Source organism: Microtus pennsylvanicus, chromosome 5, assembly GCF_037038515.1.
Source record: "Microtus pennsylvanicus isolate mMicPen1 chromosome 5, mMicPen1.hap1, whole genome shotgun sequence".
NCBI lineage: Eukaryota > Metazoa > Chordata > Mammalia > Rodentia > Cricetidae > Microtus > Microtus pennsylvanicus.
The window spans coordinates 18,596,661-18,618,684 of NC_134583.1; the positions used below are offsets into that span (position 1 = coordinate 18,596,661).

At 46.7% G+C, this 22,024-nt stretch overlaps 1 protein-coding gene and 1 pseudogene across 1 annotated transcript; both read left to right on the plus strand.

The window, feature by feature from the left end:
- Positions 1-4,306: 4,306 nt before the first annotated feature.
- LOC142850711 (large ribosomal subunit protein uL22-like) lies at positions 4,307-4,888 on the plus strand (annotated as a pseudogene).
- A 9,266-nt stretch (positions 4,889-14,154) lies between these two features.
- On the plus strand, positions 14,155-21,536 carry Prdm13 (PR/SET domain 13). Its single transcript, XM_075974632.1, is given in 5 exon segments — positions 14,155-14,215; positions 14,218-14,441; positions 15,936-16,067; positions 16,414-16,534; positions 19,852-21,536. Coding segments are annotated over 5 exon segments (2,223 nt in total).
- Positions 21,537-22,024: the final 488 nt, after the last annotated feature.

A 22,024-nucleotide genomic window follows, 5' to 3' on the forward strand; every position in this document is an offset into this window, starting at 1 on the left:
GCCTGCCTAAAAATTTCAACCTGGTGACCTTATATGTGTAAAGAGAATCACAATCTGAGGGCTGGAGAGATGGCTCAGAGGTTAAGAACATTGTCTACTCTTCCAGAGGACCCAGGTTTAATTCCCAGCAACCACATGGTGGCTTACAACTATATGAGCTTTGGTGCCCTCTTCTGGCATGCAGGCAGAACACTGTAGACTTAATAAATAAATGAATACATTTTTTAAAAAGTCTGAGAGACAGAGGGAGAGAGAGAGAGAGAGAGAGAGAGAGAGAGAGAGAGAGAGAGAGAGAGAGAGAGTCCCACCAGCTGAAGAAGGCTATAGAATGAGTTGTTACCATGATCTCAGTTTGTCCTATTGATCTGGGATATGAGAATTAAGAAAGATGGGAACTGGGGAGCTCATGAAGTTCATAGCCGATCTAGCCAATGAGACACAACCTACCTACCTTCTAGGTAGATTTCTCTAAAATATTACATTCAGAGGCTACTGGGGGATGGTTTGTTTACTCTAGGGAGGAGCATGCCCCTGTGCAGTGGTTTCACAGGTCACGAGAAGGGGCTTGATCTATCCACTGCTATGCCTGCCCAGCTAATTCTTCCCTGGGCTGCCAGAAACCAGGTAAATACCATTGTGATCCATGAGGTTACAAATCCTAATTTTCCTGGGGGCACACTGATTCCTTCATAGTACTTAACTGTGGCCACCAGCAATGCAATTCCATATCCATAAAAGTTATGGTCTGGCAGGAAGCAAAAAATCATTACTGGAAAGCTAGCAGAACATAGCTCAGGTTATACCTGAGTGGTCTGGATCCCAAGGAAACCTGCACACAGAGTCATTGTGCCCATTGACCCAAAATGACCCATCATGATATCTCTGAAATATGAGACCTACCTCCAAAACTACAATTTCTCTGGGAATGCTTTCGGTAACCTCAAAGATAAATGTCCAGGAGGCAGCGGAGGCCAGGCCGTCAGTGTTCAGGATGCTGGAAAGAGTGTATCATTTTATTAACCATACTCAACTGGACATACGTCAGGACTGCTGGCTGTGCCTGGACACCGTCTTATGTTGGAATTGGAACTAATCAAACAATACATTCCACTTCTGACTCTCACAGCTGTAAATAGGCTCAACCTAAGATCACCCTAACAAACAGTTCTAGGGTTTTTATAGCTGCAAGAAAACACCATGACCAGAATGCCAGTTGGAGAGGAAAGGGTTTATTTAGCTTATACTTCTACATCACTGTTTATCATTGAAGGAAGTTGGGACAGGAACTCAAGTAGGGGAGGAACCTGGAGGCAGAAGTTGATGCACAGGCCATGGGAGGGTGCTGCTTACAGGCTTATTTCCCCTGTCTTGCTCAGCCTGCTTTCTTATAGAACGTAGGACCACCAGCCCAGGGATGGCACAATCTACAATGAACAGGGCCTTCTTCCCATCAACCACTAATGAAGAAAATGCCTTACAACCAGATCTTATGGGGGCATTGTCTTAATTGAGGTTCCCTCCTTTCAGATAACTCTACTCTGTGTGTCAAAATAACAAGACTAGCCAGCACAAGGACCTTCAGGGGAAGGGTGCCTGTTTAATGTCACCCAAGATAGTTCCCTCATGTAGATTTCTGTAGCCACACACATCTGGTTAATCCCAGAAATGGCAGTATAATGTATTTCCAGGCCCAAAAGACTCTTGGGTTGGTTCTTCTGAATTTTTACTCACAGAAGGAAAACTCACTCCATTGTATTCTCATGCATATTAAACCACAGGTGTTCACCTCTAATGAAACAGAAGGCGGGGCCCACCTCAGTTAGAGTCTGGGTTTTCTCATGTGAGATGAGCCACCACCCTTCTCATCCCCCCTGTCGGTGGAGGCAGGTACCAGGCTCTGCTGCAATGGAAACGTCAGCCCTACTTACAGGGGTTAAAAACTTTAAGAAACTCAATACTAAAGTAACTGTAGACCTGGGCCATCTAGAAAATTCTGCTTCCGATTTGAAAGCCCACTTACATTCCTTAGTGTAGCTGTTCAGAATTGAAGAGGTCCGGACCTCCTCTTTATGAGTAAGAAAGTTTCTTTCTGGCACTGGGAGAAACTTGTTGCTTTTATACCGATCAGTCAGGGATAATTAAACAAAAATTAGTTATGAACAAAATAACCTTCAGGAAGGAAAAGGAGATGTCAAGAATCTAACAACTAGCACCAATCTTTGTTCTCCTGGTTAAATACTGTATTTAGAGCCATGGCTGGGCCAGTGATCCTTTTACTCCTGTCTCCCAGTATAGGACTCTGCTTGCTCAAACGCCTATAAGCAGAGAATATATTCTGTTACATTTTTAATGCTAAAAGGACAGCATAACATTCTGCCCCCAGATGAATGCACAATTTGACTCATACTCAACAGAACATAACAGGCCGCAGCTCTTAGCATAACTGACTCCATGGTGGAAGAACACATTCAGGCCATGAAACTCAGCATGTGGATAACACCACCTGCCAAAACTGAAACAAAGACCTGTTCCATCAAAATCTATACTGTTCAAGCTTTTTGGCTTCTGCAGCTCTGCTTCTGACTAACTGTTTTTGTTAACCGAAGTATATCAACCCAGGTTATGGTTTTTCTGCTTGAAAGTTCACCCCCGAGAAAGGCTCAGGGCTACACTGGGATCCTGAATACTCAACGAAGTCACCAGCTGGCTAATAAAGACTTTCTATTGCTTAAATCCATGCCCGCCCAAGCAGTCATCTCTGGTGGATACCCCGCAGCCTTCTCAGCTTCTCGGGCTCAAGCAATCCTCCTGCCCACCTTCTGAGTGTTTGAATCTCAGATGCACATCACCTGCCAGGCAGTTTGAATCACAAATAACTATGGGAAATTTCACCTTGTTATGCCTTTTTGGTTCAGAGTTATTTGAATTTTATGAATTGCTTCTTGCTTTTTTTTTTTTTTTTAACAGTGATTAGGAGAGAGTCAATTCCTTTGCTTCCCAACAGGAGGCATGAGAGTACCAGGATGAAAAGCTAACATTTCCTTCTCTCCTCTTCCCTCTAACAGACCACACTAAGAAATGATGCCAGCTGGAGGAGCTTGCTTTGTGCTTGTTCCTGGTGATACCTCTGCCCCTTGATTACAGGGTTAAACTTTCATAGTTTTGCATATGAAATGTATACTTTGTATTGTACAATTTTATGATGTTCATCTTGAAAACAATGTGCCAGATGAAAATAGCCCAGACACTATTTTTTCTATGATTTTACTCTATGTGGGACCTGGAACGGCCAAATTCATGGAGCATCAAGGTAAAATGCACGTCAGTGGGTGCAGATTGGGTGGCTAGGGGATGTGAACTGTTATTTAATGAACACAAAGTTTGTGTTTGGGGAACAGGTAGTGATGCTTGTACAATGGTCTGAATGTATTTAATGCACTGAATGCTACATTTAAACGTGATCTAAGTGGGAATTAATGAATAATTAATTCGGGAAAAAGACTACAGTGAGGAGAGGATATGGATGGGTTGGATTCAAACAAACTATGTTCATATATGAATATTAAATAAAATATTTAATAAAAAACTACATTAGGAAAACATGGTGAGGTACAAAGGGGAAGCTGAATCTCCCACCGGTTGCACAGTTTTGGGCAAGCGTAGCTTTTCTGTGTTTCCGCTTTGAATAAACTAACAAGAAGAAAAATGGATAAGTTGATCTTTAGGGTTCTCTCACTTTCATGATTTGGTAAGATGTAAAGGTGGAGGAACTACCAGGGTCTGAGTGGCTGAAATTCTCTCCCGCAGCATCAATACCTTTAGCCTTTGTCACCACACAGGTTTGCTGGTATGTCCACCAAATTTAAAATTCTTTAATCCTATGTCTCTTTCTAGTTATCATCCTATTTCTTTTAGCTCCCTTTATAGAAAAATCTCATATTAAAGATATTAAAGTCTCTGTCTCCTACCTGATCGTCTTACCCAACATCTCTATGAGAACTTGGACTAGTGAAACACACATGTCTATAGTCTTTAGTATAATTCAGAAGAACCTACACAAAGAGACATCACTATTTTCTCTCTGCTATCATCTACCTCCATCCTCATATACACCTCACATTCTCTGTTCCCTGCTAAACTTTGAAACTACAAGGTGTACGTCTACCTTGGGGCATGTCTTTGTTAGGGTTTCTATTGCTGTGACCAAACACCATGACCAAAACCAAGTTGGGGAGGAAAGGCTTTATTTGGCTTCTTCTTCCACATGACTGTTCTTTATTGAAGAAGTCAGGACGGGCCTCTTCCTGTAAGCGGCCAGAGGTGACCCGTGAAGATGGTTCGCTACTCTCTTGACCCAGAAAACCCTACAAAATCATGCAAATCGAGAGGATCAAACCTTTGGGTTCACTTTAAGAACACCCATGAAACGGCCCAGGCCATCAAGGGTATGCATATCCGAAAAGCCACCAAGTATCTGAAAGATGTCACTTTGAAGAAGCAGTGTGTGCCATTCCAACGGTACAATGGTGGAGTCGGTAGGTGTGCCCAGGCCAAACAGTGGGGCTGGACATAGGGTCGGTGGCCAAAAAAGAGTGCAGAATTTTTGCTGCACATGCTGAAAAATGCAGAGAGCAATGCTGAACTGAAGGGTTTAGATGTGGACTCTCTAGTCATTGAGCACATCCAGGTGAACAAAGCACCTAAGATGTGCCGACGAACTTACAGAACTCATGGCCGGATTAACCCATACATGATCTCCCCCTGCCACATCGAGATGATCCTCACTGAAAAGGAACAGATTGTTCCAAAGCCAGAAGAGGAGGTTGCACAGAAGAAAAAGATATCCCAGAAGGAACTGAAGAAACAAAAACTTATGGCACAAGAATAAATTCAACATGAAATAAATGCAGATAAAAGTAAAAAGAAAAAAAAGAAGGCAGGACAGGAAGTCAAACAGGGCAATAAACTGGAGACAGAAGCTAATGCAGAGGCCGTGGAGGAGTGCTGCTTACTGACTTGCTTCTCATGACTTGCTTAGCCTATTTTTTTCTTTCAGGGTTTTTTTTTTTTTTGGTTGCTTGTTTATTTTCAAGACAAGGTTTCTCTGTGTAGCTCTGGCTGTCCTGGGAATCTCTCTGCAGACCAGGCTGGCCTCGAACTTGTAGAGATCAGCCTGTCGCTGTTTCCTGAGTGTGGGGATTAAAGGTATGCATGACCACTAGGCTTAGCCTCCTTTCTCTTAGAACCCAGGACCATCAGGAATAACACCACCACTCACAATGGGCTGGGCTCCCCTCCATCCGTCACTAATTTTAAAAATGTGTCATAGCCAGATCTTATGGAGGCATTTTCTTAACTGAGGTTCCCTCCTTTCCAATAACTCTAGTTTGAATGCCAAGCTGACATCAGACTAGTAGGACAGGGCATTAATACACCCCCAACGTTTTACATGACTGTCTTCTTCCTTCCTTCCAGTCAAATAACATCAGCGAGATCGTTTTTAACCACTCCATATAAAACAGCACCCTCCTCAGTATTGGCCTTACTTTATTCTGCTTCATAGAACTTATTACCTGAAGAACCGGTGCATGGTGGTAAATGCCTTTAATACCAGCATTTGGGAGGAAGAGGCAGACAGATCTCTGAGTTCTAGGTCAGACTGGTATACATAATGAGTTCTAGGACAGCCAGAGCTTCACAGTGAGACTGTGTCTTGAACATCCCCCACCAAAAAATAAATACCAACCAACCAACCAACTAAAGAAACTTACCACCTGAAAAACTATTTATATAAAGGTGTATCTGCTGTAAAATTGATTAGATTAGAGGCTCAGAATGGTCCAATCACGAGTATTTGGACACTCCTACATTCTGATGTCTGTCTTCGGGTTTGGTCCTTTATGATGACTGATGCTATTTAGAAACAATGTTTTCATATAACATTCAAAGAAAGAAAATAATGGTTATTTCTTTGGAATTTATTTGTGTGTTCTAGCAAGGACCACAGTTATTCATGAATCCTTTTGGAGAATAGTTGATTCTCCTCTATCTGGGAAGGCTATCATTTTTGAGCCCAGAAGTGCCATGAAGGATGCCCATGGGGTGATTAGGGAATGTTAGACTCCTTCCTACCTGACATGGTCAATAGGATAGCATATGTCACAATTATGCTTCCCTCATCCCCTGAACATTCTTTTCAAAAATAAAGGAAAGTACTGGCCATGTTCTGTTGCAGGATATTTGATTACACTGTGGGCCCTGAGTTTGCATCAATTAAATAAAATCAACCTTGGGTCAAGAAGCAGAGCCAACAACTGGTTGGCATGAAGTAGCCGTAGAGAGCTATGCGAAGTCTGGAAATTGACTAGAGAAACTCACAGGAAGTAGGTAGGAGGGACTTTGAGTCTGGTGATCATTTGTTTTGGGATGGCAGAAAGGAAGCTCTTTCTGAGATGCCAGCTAAGGAAAAAGGCCAACTGGTTGCTCCTCTGCCTTTCCGAGCTAAAATGTTTTCATCCCAACATCTGACTCCTGAGTCTTTACTGGCAAAATCATAAGATTGAGATTTAGTATAAAAAGAGCAATGCACATCCGCAAAAGCTTGCTCTCATGCCTTTTGGGCCAGACAAGGACACAATTACTCTACTCATAAACAAGAAGAGCACTGTCATTTCTGACTTAAGGGAATCAAGAGTCAACTATTGGAGTTTAGGGGAGTCCAACATTTCCTAAAGCTCTTCTTTTAGGTGATATTTTTGAGGGGATGTAGAGTTAATATTTTCCTCCAAGCTGAGTTGACTTGGAGGAAACCTAAAGATTATAAGTCACAGGTGATGGCCAACTCCAGTGAAACAGTGTCTTCCGAACACAACATGAGGGAGTCACATATGAACTCACAGAGACTGTGACAGCACACAAGACCTGCACAGGTTCAAGTCAGGCACAGTCTCAGCACTGAGAGGGGAAGGGGACACAAGCCGCCATTCCTAATCCAGAAGCTATCTTCAGTTGACAACTCCTCAGAAATGAAAAATTAGTTTTCTCCAAGGGCATCTCACTGGGTTTACAAACCACAGTTAAAGGCAGGGCCCATGCCCAGTAGTAGATGGTCCTCAAAAAGCAAACTCTAATATTTTTGGAGCTTTTTCCCCCTTCCTGTTTTGTCTGCACTTTTACAGATCTTTGTTTGTTTTTTGATTTTGTGTCTTTATGGAATTTCTCTGTGTGCAAATGTGTGCACCTATGCATCTATATTATCTCTTGTGCTTTTTCATTGGCTCTTTTTTCCTATTTGTTTGTTTTGTCCTATTCATTTTTGTTTGTTTTTATTTTATTTTACTTTACTATTATTTTTTAGATGCCTGTATCTCTAATGAAGGAAAGAAATTGTGTGGATTTCGAGAGGTTGGGAGCATCTTGGAGGAGTTGGATAGGATAAGCTATGATCCGAATATACTGTATGAAAAGAATCTATTTTCAATTAAAGGAAAAGATTAGGTGAGATCATGAGAGTAGGGTTGCCATAATATAATTTTATAAACTTTGTAAGAGGAAGAGAGTCCAGGCTGACCACCGTGTTCTAGCTACCATGTGATGTTCTGGGCTTCTTTGGAATTCTGAAGAGCCCTTACATCACACCAGATACAGTGAATTTATCATGAACTTCATTGTTTTCAGAATCTGAGCCCAAATTCTCTCTCTCTCTCTTTTCTCTCTCTCGTTCTATTTCTCTGTCTCTCTCAATAAAGATATCAGTCTTTATTGAACTAAGAAAGTGAACTAAGACAAAGTCCTATAGCATGATGCTAAAACGATGTAGTCCAGTCACATATTGTATGAGCTGGATACATGAAATGTCTGAAAAAGCAAATCTTTGGGTATAGAAAATACATTGGTGACTGCCTGGAATACATGTTCTTGCACTTGGGAATAGAGACTTTCTAAAAATAGAAAATTACAGTGGTTGCACATGTCTGGGGAAATACTAAAAATGTGAATTTAAATGAGTAAATTTATAATGTGGGATATTATATATATCTCAGGGGCTACAAGTTTAGTTCAGTAGTGGAGCACATGTGACCCCAAGGCTTGATCTCTTGTACCTCCCCCCAGAGCACTGTACCTTTATAAAGCTATTTAGAAAGGAAAAAAAAGTCTCCATGCATTTGCATAAAATTTCATTTTTATAATCTCATCCAAGTTTTACATCATGATTCCATCTATCTGAAATATTATCTGAATGTGAACCCCTACCGTGTAATGAAAATATAACATTCAAACAGAATTTCAGGAATCTAAGCATATCAATTGCTTACGGATACAAGAATACGAACATGGATAACACATGTGATGGAGCCATGCGTGAGACAAGGCCATGATCAGTAAGGTGCTAGATACTGGTGGTGAGGTTGTTCATTGTTTTGGGGCGATGGAGCTAATGCAGTTGAGTTTGGTTATTGATTGTGATATAGCTGGTGGTTTCTATTGCTTTGCTCCTATTACCACTGTAAAGAATATCTGGTGAACTTCCATTATTCATAGTTTACCTATAAATCTGCCTGCACAGTTAGCTTCTTTCCATTATGTACCACTTTCCAAGGAAGTTAGACAATAGTAGGTAATAATAAGTAGGATGAATATGTTAAAAGTAAGACAAGAATTTATCAACATTCTACGGCAAAGCTCATTACTTGGTACAATTAGGTTATGCCAATCAAAAGATGCAAAGAGGGCTGGCGAGAAGGCTTGAGCCTAATGCCCTGAGGTTGATCCTGTGAACTCACATGTTTGAAGAGAACTGACTCACTCTGTAAGCTGTTCTCTGATCTACACAGCTGTGCCCTGGCATGTGCATACACCACACCCACACACAGACACACACAGACACACACTTACACACACACACACCCAAAGCAGATAATAAAATGCAATAACTTTTTTAAAAAAAAGAATAAGGAGTAATGACAACAACAAACAAAAGAAAAATCGGATTCAAGGAAGACCTACTTTCTATAGGACACAAACTTGTGCAATGTAATTATGAGGTGAGCTGCCCTGGGAAGAAAAGAAGCTTTTAGTTTTGCTGAGGAACTGCAAAGGAAAATGTCCAGTCACTCCTGGAGCTTGTTCTTGTGGCACGTGATCCCCATCATAGTTGGCGAGCACAGCTTTCCACTACAGCTTCTTTAGGACCTGGGGATTCTGGGTTTTGTGTGGTTAGTAAGTTCCCTGAAATCAGCGTGAGAGTCAGTGTTGAATAGAAGTTTGTCACAGAAGCTACTGGTTACTGTCCCCTCCAGAGCCTCATCCCACCTCTATTTCTTTCCCCCTTGCACTCATGAAGAGTTTTCTTTATGACTGAATAATAACTTTTAACTGGAACTATATTCTTGTATATGCCTACCTTATCAAATCCAAAACGTTACCGCAAAGGATGTGATGAGAAATCTCCCTCTGATTCTGTGTCCTGACACCCAGTCTCGGAGTCCTCTAAGAAACCAGTGCTTCCAGGTGAGCCAAACAACTCCGAAACCAAACAATCCTGGTTAACACTGGAAATCCTCACTCTTGTTTAGTGTTTGGTTTGTCTTTCAGGCCTCTCTGCTCCTGGGGGAGGATGCTTAAGGAGGCTGCCATTGCTCTGTTTAGAAAACTGTCTCAGTCTCAGCTCCATTCCAGTTCCCAGTTTTTCAAAGGATTTGTCACCTCAGCCCCAAACCTCACTGTTTACTTCTGGACTGAGATTTACAGGTGGACTACATATCCAAACGCTATTTGTATGTACAGGAGAACTTACTGTGTTTGTATTTTGACACACTTACATATATTTGACACACTCATCAGGAAACTTTTCCAGGATTATTTGAGCACGACCTTTTCAACATGCAAAAGTTATTTTTATTTCCTATGCGAGGATACTTCTCCGTTTCAAGTATCAACCTGTGTAAAATTTCTTCGAGGGAGGGTATGTGCTTTGGGATGCAGAATGGCAGCAGAGATGAAGAAAAATAAAGGCAGGTTCTTCAGGGGAAAGAAAAAAGGAAGGGGCGTTTGGGAGCTTCAAGAACATCTTTATTTCGCCTTTTAACTCTCCGCCTTTCAGATTAGAGTTCGGACCTGCTCCCCCGCCCGCATTCAATTATCCTGCAGTCTCTTTTCTGCGAAGCCGCCAGCTCCACTAGCTGAGCTGCAGCCCCATCCTGAGCTATTAGCCTGGCTCTTTTCCTTTCGTCTTTCTTTCCTCAGTTTCTCCCCGCAATCTTTATAAATCTCCCTTGGAGGAGGAGCGTCCGAGCGGGTGGAAGTCTGAAGACAATGCAACCTGAGAATTTCTGGCAGTCTCTGCATATGCTCCTGAGTGCTTTAATCCCAATTAGGGGCGGCTGACACACGGTCCTATTCATTCCCATCAGCTCTTGAATACATTTGCCTAGAAATGAACTTCACAAATAGAGGCGCTCCTAAATGTGCCCAATAGCAAGGAAAATCGAATTGAGCGCGGGCTCCTCGGGCAGAGGCCGGCAGAGAAGCGTGAATATGGAGGTGCCCCAAGACATTGCAATTCAGCAGCACGCTCGCTGACTTTTCTTTGCACCATGTCAACCGAAAGAACTAAGAAATAAGTTGGAGAACTCCGGTTAAAAGGCAACTTGAGAGGGACTCTGAATACTTTTATTGAGTCGTTTCCAATGGCAGACTTAAACCCCCCCCCCCAAAAAAAAACAAAACAAAAAACCCAAACCAAAACAAAAAGAAAAAAAAAGAAAACAAAACCAAAAAAAGGCACCACAAAACCCACCATCGGTGTCAGGGCTGCGTCCTTGACTACAAGTTTGAAGTCTTCTGGCCGCCGCGCACCCATCGTCCACGTAATTAAGGGGGGAAAGGCCTCGTCGCCGGCGCGTCATCTGGTGGCGTTCCCAGAGCCGGTCGCAGTCTCCCTATTCAGAACCGGCCTTAATGTCCCACCCGCGCCTCGGGGGCAGAGCAGCTGGTCTGCTCTGACCCGGCCGCCGGGCCGGCACAGACACCCGCAGGGGGCGCTTCCCGGGCCAGCGCTGGAGCGCTGGCAACCGCTGAATCCGGCGGCTCGGGCCTGCGCAGGCCAGCCAGGGCTCTCTCCATCTCGGGTGAGGACTGTGTGGCGCAATAGCGGGGACCTGACTCCTGGACCTACGCGGGGCAGCCAGCTCAGCCTCCCAGGGGACCCCGAGAACCGAGACTGATCGTCCCCAAAAGCGTGATCCGAGACGAACCACCGTGCTCGTCCAGGAAGGCCTAGGTCTGCTCTTTCCTGCCAGGAGGATCGCAGGGTGGCCGAGCTAAGCCGGCCGGTAGCCGGGTGGAAGCTGCCGGCCAGGTCGAATGACCCTCCTTTCCCGCCCGCTGCAGCCCTGTGAGAGCCAGCCTCCCTAGGCAACCTGTTAACCGCCGCGGGAGCCGAGTGCCAGCCTTGCTGGGCAGGCTGCAGGACCGCCCCAAACCACGCTCTCCATGCACCTCCGTGTAGGAGGGATTTCGCTTTAACAGGGCCTCTGGACGCCCATTTTAAGTCGATAAAAAAGCTGAGTGGAATGTTTTGATTGAGTCTCAACATTGTCTTTGAATAAGGCTGAGACCATGTAATTAATGTGTCTTTTTAATAAGGGACAATACGGCCGTTCAAGCTATTTAATTTCATTTAATTTTCCATCCCATTTGCTGCACAGCCCGCTTTTACTTTTAACACCCAGCCTTTCACGGCCCATCTTGCTCCACTGGGCACATTAGATTGGTTTCACCCTTGCTTTTTAGGGGAGGAAAAATAAAAGAAAATGTGTTCCTTTTCTCCTTTGTGGACAATTTATTTCACTTGGGGAACTGCAACTCTGAGCCACAGGACAGAATAAAACTCGGCGAGCTGGTGTGAATGCCTCTGGCGCAGTCTCTTTCTTCTCGCGGGGCTGGGAACCAGCCACAATTGGCTATATTAATAAATAACTTTCCTCACAGTCGGCCTTTACATGGTCCTATTGATAAAATTGTTCGCGTGTCGTTCACGCTTTTTCACTGGTTAAGAAGGGCTAGGGAGGCGTCCCGAACCCAGGCCCTGAGCTCGCCCCCTTCTCGTTCTCAGTGCTGGTAAGTTAAACTGGGTGTCATCCGGAGCTGCCAGGCCAGAGGTTAGAGGGGCATGTTCATGGCTTAAAATTTATTGCCCTGGACTCATCGGAGAGGCTTCCTCAGGCCCCCTCCCTCTCCCTTCCCCGGTTTTGCCATTCATGGGCCCTGGGATCAAAGGCCCTCTTCTATCTCTGGAGGGGAGCAATTGGAAGGTTGAGCGTGAAACTGAGAGTTTGCTGTCTTAGAAAATAGTTCCGGGCAAAACGCACAGTCACATGAGCACAGCTGCTTAAAGCCCACCAAGAGACTTTCTGGTGTCCCAAGGAGGCATAGCTCCCTAGGCTGTGGACTGGGTACCGAGTCTGTTTTCTTTGTGTTCAGCATGGTCTTGTCTTGATTTACTCAGACTTGAGACCTTTGACCTGGCCTGGCTTTCCCATTGATGCAAGCAACGAGTTTTGTGACTTTCTTAGTGCCACTATTGCTCACTTTCCCAACATGCTTGGGTGAATAGTGGATAGCGTGGCAAGCGACCATTAGCACCCAGCCGCTCCACTTTGCAGATCTGGAGACTGAGGCTCCGAATAATTCACACCGATGGTGTCTCAGGGCTTGAATTAGTTTCCTGGCCCTGCCTAGGTTGTAAATACAGGTTTCCAACAGATGGCAGCTTAGGAGGCGACTTTAAAGGCCCTCTTCGATTGTCCGGACATCCTGTTAGCCAGTGTCACTTCTGATCTAGACAGCACAACTGCATCTTCTTGGGCAAGGCATTAATGAGCGTGCTGCACAGGGTCCTCTGTTCTATTTTCTATGATGGGGTAGGGGGTGGGAATGGGGTGGGATTGAGGACACATCATTGGAGCCACTGCAGGAGTTTCCTGGTGACTTCAGTGGTGGCAGCGTGGGATTTGCTGAAAGGTGCCCCGAGTTGACCCAAATGCCTGCTATGGCTCTTCTCACCCTGCTGAGAGATTGCGGTCTTTTTTGTTTGTTTGTTGTTTTGTTTGCTTTAAACATAAGTAAAAATCCAGCCTTTTGGTTCTGGAGAAGTAAGTGCCAGGACTTTCTCCCGGTTTTAAACTTAAAAGTAAAACAAGGTTCGAATTGATGAGTCGCAGGCCGGTGTGTGTGTGGGGGGGGGGGGGAGGCGGCGGGGAATAAGTGATTAACAGCCCTGCGGAGAACTTCCTCCCCTTCAAGGCCGCAGTTATATCCACAGAGCGCAGCTCCTACGGAAGCTTTGTGGCTGCTTCCTACCCTCAGAGAAAACTCAACGGCCCTGAGTGTGAAGAGCGGCAGTGATGCTCAGCTGGCTTCTCCCTCTCAAATTGTTCCGGTGGTTTCATATTTTGGGGCAAATCCGGGTAGAGGGAACAGCCAACGTGGTTCTGAATGGTGGACTGGCCTGAACCCAATCCCTGAAATGGAACTATGGTCGTTATTTGAAAAGTGTAGGTATTTTCTGGTGTTTTCCCATCAAGTACCTGCCTAATTTCTGTATGGCACACGCCAGAAATCAATAGAAGTTAACAAGTCCTCCAAACAGTCTCCATCTCTTTGTTTAATCTCCTTTACAATAAAGCCAAGGGGAGAGAATTAAGAATCTTTGAAGTAGACCAAGGCTCAAAGGAATCAGCCAAGTAGACTTAAAGTAGTCACTTATTTTCCAAAACTGGTTTGTCGGCGAACAATAAAAGGAAGTAAAATTTATGGAGAAATTATACAGTGGATTTGTCACTTAAAATATCGTAACTGTCTCAGGGACAATACCCCATGCTGAGGATTAATGGTCCCGCCGGACCTTTGATTCACCAGCGCCTTTTCTTCGCCCTTGACAAATTGGATTTTTAGGAATGGGAAGGTCGCCTGGACCATTGTGTGCTAGCCATTCAGAGGCCTCGATTATGCAGGGGGCTGAGGGAACCACTCCATGTGACCCTCTCGGGTGGGACTCTGCAGCTGCTTCACAGCGCAACTCTCTCACCAAACTCCGCGCCCTTGCGCTCGCGGTGCCAAGAGGCGCCCGCCCGGATTGAAAAGGCGCAGTGCATGCCCGCCCGCGTCACTCTGCGGGCAGAAGACGCACGTCGGGGTGCGGCTCCTTCATCGCATGAGGCTGCTCCTGGTTCTGTCACTCTCTCCTCGTGGAGGACCCCGCGAGCCCCAGCGTCTGCCAGGCGGCGGTGGCAACAATGCATGGAACTTCACGCACTCCGGCCACCAGCGTGAACGCTGACTGCTGCATCCCGGCTGGCTTGCGCCTGGGGCCCGTGCCTGGCACCTTCAAGTTGGGCAAGTACCTGTCAGATCGCAGGGAACCAGGGCCCAAGAAAAAGGTACTGGGCCATTCTGGATTTCCGTCCCTTGCGGTTCGCCTCCCATTGCTCCGATCCAGAAAAGGGATAGAGAGGAAAAGCGGAGAAAAGGGATACCTGCTAATTCTGCAGAGTAGAATTATCCGATTAGCCTTAGAATGTCTCATAACTGAGCTGGACGTGGGGTGGGTTGAAGGGAGGACAGAGCTGAGTGGAAACAGACTCTAGATCGGTGCGCCAGGATCTGTAGGGATGGGGGCCTGTGGGAACTGATAGTTTTCCCCAGCGCTCTCGGGGTGTCCTCAGCAAGGTGGTAAAGGTTCCTAACTCTCACCTGGGCTCTTGCTTCTTTGGGCAAACATACCCTTTTCTCTGGAGGCATCGGATAAGAAGGACTTTTTCCGCGGTTCTGTTTACTCATTTGAGGCTTAAATTTTGTCTTAAACAAGTCAATCCCTTTTCTCGGAGGAGACAGTTCTTGTGAGGCTATTAGTTCTCGGAATATACCAAGTCCCCATTTATTTACTTTTGGGTTTGGGTAGGAAATGGAGAGAGGATGAGTCTTGTGGTGATTAATCTTGATGCCGTTTGAGAGGTAGCTGGGCCCCATGCTCGAGGGGACACCCAGTTGGGACCCTTGCAGCTGATTCTCAGAGTCCGAGATCAGCAGGGACAACTCTTCAACGCTGACCGCTTCCTCCCCCCACCCCCACAGTCTTGACCCCTGATTAGAGGGGGAATTTAAAGACTCTTGCCTGCAGAGGGTGGGGGATGCCTTAGCAGTCAAGGACTGGCAGGCAGGACCGGGAAATTAAGTCAAAAGCTTGTTTAAAAAGGAAAGACGGTGGTTTTAGCCAGCGTCTAGAGCTTTTTTGCAAGAAGTATCTTCCGTGTCTGAGGAGCAGGACCTGCACCTTACTCCAGGTGCCAGAAAGCCTCTGGTCTCTCATTCCGCTCTACAGCCGGTTTTGTAGCTAACCACGCCTCTCTCTTTAAACGCGATTTAATTGCTTTTAAATGGCCTGCTAGCTGCAGGCAAAATTTCTCTGCGCTGGCTTTGTTCTGAGCATTTCACCGCGGAGTTCTCTTGCACCTACGAGCAGTTCTATAGAATGGGGAGGCTGAGAAACAGGGTAGGAATACTGCGCCAGGCTTCAGAACGGGCTTGAACTTGGAACCACTTCCCTCCCGGTGTTAAGGATCCTAGAACCGCGCGCATAGAGAGAGGTGGGCGAGTGTTTTGTGACTGTACGCCTCCGGGAGCTCTCAGAGAATGCCTTTTTCAGCTGATGTTTCCAAGGTGTGTGGTTGTGGTGATGGTCGTGGTGCTAACATTCAACCTTTTTCTTTTCTCCATCCTCTAAACTGAGGCACCGAGGAATTATTCTCCCAACAGCTCGTAGAGGTTGGGTCAAAGAGCATTTTCCGAAGTTGGGTGGGGCGGAGTACAGTCTTCCCTCTGGGTTGTGAGCCTGGCTGTGGCATGTGGGGAAATGACCATTGCTTGTATTGCAGGTGCGCATGGTGAGAGGGGAGCTGGTGGACGAGTCAGGGGGCTCCCCACTGGAGTGGATAGGGTTAATCCGGGCTGCCAGGAACCCCCAGGAACAGACTCTGGAAGCTGTTGCAGACTTACCAGGAGGACAGGTACTGTCAGTGCCCCTCATCCTTGTCAATTCCAATTGCATCTACTAATGGTCCCTAAGGCAGCCGGGCATTTTGTAAGTAAAGAACTTTGAAAGGCAAGAGTTCTCCTTTTAAACGTGCCAATGACCCTGCAAGGAAGATACTTTTGGTTTGCTATTTAAAGGAAGAAGGATGAGATTCAAAGCTACCCAGTAGCTTCTCCAGGGCCACAACGTCAGCATTTAAACCTCTATTCTCAAGCACCAGGAAATAACAGAAACCTTATTATTACTACTATTATTGTTATTGCATTATTATTATTATTATTATTATTATTATTATTATTATTATTATTATTGCATCCTAGATCTTCTATCGAGCATTACGAGATGTCCAGCCAGGGGAAGAGCTGACTGTGTGGTATTCTAACTCTTTGGCTCAGTGGTTTGACATCCCCACAACTGCAACTCCGACTCACGATGAGAAAGGTATTGCCTCTGAGAAGGTCTCCCCAACAGTGAGGGTGAGCAAGTGTAGAGTTCAACTCTTCTCCTGGGTAGTGGGAGGTGATCCCAGACCTGAAGAACCTTTCTGTTCCGCTCCGTGGAAGAGGAATTCATGCTCCTTACACAGGCAAAGAGGGAGCTGCTGCCTTAAAACCATTAGCAAGTGGTAACAAAAGTGGGTAGTAATCTTGTCCTCAACTGCAGCGGAATACTCCTTAGGAACTTCATGGTTTCTCTCTTTCCCATTAAGTATCCCGAATGACAAGCATTTACTTAGTGATGAACCAATAGAGGAGACTTAATACGCCACAACAAATACATCTTGAGTTCTAGACCTCAAAACTTAAACCTAGAATACTTTTAAAAAGGTACAAAGGTGCTCTTTCTCTGTTAGTTTTACAGGACAGCAGTGTATTTGATAACATTTTAGAAGCATCATGGCACAAGCAGCTGGTCCCTTAGCAGGTACTAAAGTTCTTGCTTAAAATGGTATTTATCCGTTTCCCCCTAAGTCTACTTAAATTGAATCTGGGATGTATCCCAGTTTCTTCTCAGATTTATTTGATTCCTTCCAAGCCAAGAGCCAGTTAATGCAAATTAAGGGGTAGCCACTAGAGAGGACCACATTTCAAACCCTCCACACAGCACTGAAGGACACTTCCTGTGGGAAGAAGGCTACAGTAGTTAAGGTTCTGAGACTCCCTTCTCTTACTCCATTCGGCTTCCTCTGCCCTTCCCCCTACTCCTTAATTGTTTTAGCTTGTTTATAATTTTCCCAAGAAGCTACTTACTTATAGACAACAACAACAAAAGTGTTCCAAAATACTTTAACACAATCTCCTCCAGAATGGCTACTCCACTGTGTCCCTTCAGAAACAGGTAAATATTGATAAAAGTGTAGCTATTTGGAAACAATTCTTGGGCTGGACAGGTTATTTAGAGAAACGAGTCATTTCACTTCAAAGTACCACTGTTTTCTGTAAATCAATTCTATTTGTTTTAAAATAGGTTTTTTATGTCCAGTATTCATAAGAATTATCCTAATATAGTTTGTTCCTTGAACTACATTATCAGAATCTTTTGTCAAGTCCTTCCAGGAATAAGCACAGCTGTCTGTAAGGGAAGTCTCAAGCTTGCCACTCTACAACAAATTGTGCCAGCCACTTCTACACAGAACATTTCCCATAGGGACAACCAAACAGGGAAAGGCTGCTTGTTTAACCCATGTATTTTATTTCAGTCAACTACTTTTACAAATGCCATATGGCAACTGATAATAAAAAAATCCATCATTTTACTGTTGGGGAAGGTTATAGCCTATTTTGAACCCGGCATTTCTAGATTGGCATGTCTGAAATCTTTAAAATTGCATGAAAGGGAGGAGCAAAGTCATTTATGAAGAGGGACTCACTTGGTAAGAGTTGAACCTTAGGATCTGCAGGACCTGTTGATGAAGATAAGCTGGGATACACACACACACACACACACACACTTGCCCTACGTTTTGGGAAGAGGAAGAAATGATCAGGGATAACATCTTTTTTCCAATACCAGCTAACTTCAGTTAGTTTCAGTTTCACAGAAAGATTGGGTTACTGCCCTTCATTTTAAGAACAAAGTGTCCTTGGCTTTGCATTGGCAGAGCCATTCTGGAGCAGACTGAAAACTCTTGAAGGGAGGATGTAAAGGAGCAGCTGAACTTCAAACACTCCAAGGAAACCAAGGGACCGTCCTCCTCTTTTTCTAAGAGTTGTTTTTACATAGGTGTTTTACGCAGGCAGCAGGAATATTGCCATGCTCTTGTGTAAGTCTTTAAGAAACACCTGGAATAGAGTAGTATAAGCAAATCGTCTGTCCCCCTATTTCTCCCAGTTCTCCTTTGATCTCTACTGGAATAAACCGCTCCCCTCCTTTGAGAGAGCCCTCCCTGGACTGAAACTTACTATGTAGAGCAAGCTGATCTCCAGCTTACAAAGATCTGTCTGCCTCTGCTTTCCAAGGGCTGAGATTAAAGTCTTGTGCCACCATGACAAGCTCTTTAGTAATGTCTTAAAAGCAGGAGCTGAGTGGATATAAAGAGCGAGAATGGAACTTTTCCAGTAAACCTTAAGAAATCTACCGTGTACTTCGGGTTTTCCATGTGGCCCAATCAACTTCTTTCTCACAGACATCATTAATTTTATCAATCAATCACTTAAAAACACAACAAACTGCAGGACTGCATTTGTGTGCACAGTGGTACATAGAAATTAGCTTTTAGTACCTGATTAGTAGCTATACCACACATCTGTCTCTGGATTGTGTTCAATGACCCTAGTAAGTCAAGACTTACAGTGGAAGAGACACAAAGAATTGACACTAACTACACATGCACACCAGCATAACACTTACGGTAGAGAACTCTGCACTTTTAAGAGAAGAGTACCTTTCTCATTTTTATATATCTACTAAGTGAAATATATCTCGCCCGGGTTTGTATCTCTGCACCTATCTAGGAGTTAGTTAACTTTCAGGTAGAACTGAGAAGATAACGCTACACCATCCTTCTCAGGATATAATCATCCATCGTAGGATATCAAAACGTAGAACTTTTTTTTTCTTCAATGCAGTCCGATGAAGTTACTAAAAGAAATAAGGACGCATATAATTTTGAAGAGTAGCAAATCACAATCCTTATGTGGGGATTCATTTGGTCACGCTCCAGGAAAACCTCAGGCGAGTGTTTAAGTCTGGGAGGGGGTAGAAAGGGCGGAGAGCCGCCACAAAAGACATTGTTATATGAAAAGGAATGATTACATATGGCCCATACATACAGGATATTGTCTCGCCTGGTAATGAGGAGCTCACGACTATTAGATTGGCCTTTGTTCAGTTTATCCAACTCCTTGACATACGCCACCTATTCTGTAAACGCCAACAGATGGGCACAGGCTTCAACACTTGATTTAGGGCAACAGCTGCTCTCTGCCCTTCCCAGTCAGTTTTCCTGTGCCCTTCTCTTCCAAAGGGTATTTACTACGAGAGTTTGGAGGAAGTCTTCATTGGACGGCCCCAATTACCTGGTTTGCTGTTTGAGTAGGCCTTTGAGGATAGAGGTGACAAGGGTTGGCCATTTACACGCTTTGGGAGGGTTTTGATAGGGTTACTGAACTTTATCTGTCAGCCCTAAGACCCTCAACCACATCCCCGCTTCTGCAGCACCATGGGTCAAAACCTGGACTTTGCCTGGTGCCCCGGCGCGCTTTCCTTCTGGCTCCCTTGCTTCTCACAGGGTTACTTTCCCACTGTCTCTTGCCCAGGAGAGGAGCGCTACATCTGCTGGTACTGCTGGAGGACGTTTCGATACCCTAACAGTCTCAAGGCACACCTGCGTTTCCACTGCGTGCTCAGCGGCGGCGGCGGCCGCGCCTTCCTGCATCAGGAGCACGCGGCCAGACCCGGCGCTGGCCCGGCCGCAGAAGCCCTTGGCCTCCCTCCAAAACCCACCGCCCCGGACTTGACCGCACCCCTCCAGGCAGGTGCTTTGAGGCCCCAAGCACAGGCCCTTCAACTCGCCCCGGCTTGCGGAGCGCGGGAGAGCATCAAGCGGGAGGTTTCCCTGGCGCCCCCGGCCACTTCACCGTCCCCGAGCAAGTGGGGAACTCCCAGGAAGAGCAAGGAGCAGCCAGATCGCACCCTGGAAGGGAGCGGGGTGGCCCGCGCACACAGTCACTTCCTGGGCATCGTGGGCGGCTCCGCAGCCGGCGGCAGCGGCTTGGCATTTTACCCCGGCGTGCGTTCGGCTTTCAAACCCGCTGGCCTAGCCCGGGCAGCCGCGCAGGGCGACCCCTACCGGGAAGAGGGCGGCGGTAAGGGGCCCGGCCTGGCACTGGGCCGGCTGCTGGGTGGGGGTCGGGCAGGCGGGCGCCCCAATAGTGGGGAGAGTCCTTCTGGCCACCACCACCATCACCACCACGCTCACCACCACCACCACCACCCCAAGTGTCTGCTCGCGGGGGACCCGCCGCCACCCGGCCTGGCGTGTCCCGGGGCACTGCGAGCCTTCCCCCTGCTGGCGGGTCACACGGAGGAGGTGTCCGCCTTTAAGCACGTGGAGCGCGCCCCGCCCGCAGCTGCTGCGCTGCCCACCCCGCGCTACGCTGCTCTCCCTGCACCCGGGCTCCCCCTGGAGCGTTGCGCGCTGCCGCCCCTCGACGCCGCGGGCGGGCTCAAAGCCTACTCCAGCGGCGAGTGCAGCCCCCTGCCCGCCGTCATGCCGGCCTTTACGGTGTACGGCGGAGACCTGCTCTACGGCCCCCCTGCCGCCTATTACCCGCTCAAGCTGCACTTGGGCGGGCTTCTCAAATACCCCGAGTCCATCTCCTATTTGAGCGGGCCCGCGGCGGCGGCGATCGGCCCGGCGGAGCTGGGCTCCTTGGCCAGTATCGACCGCGAGATCGCCATGCACACGCAGCAGCTTTCCGAGATGGCGGCCGGTAAGGGTCGCGCCCGCCTGGACTCGGGGACTCTGCCTTCGGCCGTCGTGGCAGCGACAGGCAGCGGCGGCGGGGGCGCAGCAGGCAAGCCCAAGACGGGCCACTTGTGCCTCTACTGCGGCAAGCTGTACTCGCGCAAGTATGGGCTCAAGATCCACATGCGGACGCACACGGGCTACAAGCCGCTCAAGTGCAAAGTGTGCTTGCGGCCCTTCGGCGACCCTAGCAATCTCAACAAGCACATCCGACTGCACGCGGAGGGCAATACGCCCTATCGCTGCGAGTTCTGCGGCAAGGTGTTGGTGCGCCGCCGGGATCTGGAGCGTCACGTCAAATCCCGCCACCCGGGCCAGAGCCTGATCGCCAAGGCGGGCGACGGCCCGGGCGCGGAGCCGGGCTATGCCCTGGAGCCTGGGGATCCCAAGAGCGAGGACAGTGATGTGGACGTCTGCTTCACGGATGACCAGAGCGACCCCGAGGCTGGGGGCCGAGGCGAGCGCGACTCCTAACGCTTCGGTGGAAAGGGAAGGGGTGTGGACAAAGTAGAGAGAGGTGGTGACAGGACAGACTTTGCTGATACTGCCGTTATTCTGGGGAGGGTACTGGATTTGGAACAGTGAGCTTCTCCAGTTCTGGAATGGAGCAACGTTTAAGGATGGGCTGAAAAACAGTTAACAAACAGCCCGTTGGGCGTGTGTCTCCATAATTCAGGCCTCTAGACTCTGGCATAGACCCTCTCCCTGCAGGCATTCTGGTCTTGGGGTTCAGGATCACATCAATATAAGCATCTCAGTGCCCTCAAAGGTGATGATTTTATCTGCCACACGTTTTTGAAAACGTTCTTTTCTGTGGAGGAAATCGTGCCTTTTGGAAAGATGTTTAGCGTCAATTTTGTTAGTATTTCACCGCGTAGGCCAAACAGTAGCTGTGACACCCACATACTTGTTTCCGTTTTTTTTAAGCCGTTCTCCTGTCAAAGACCACTCCTTGCCACATT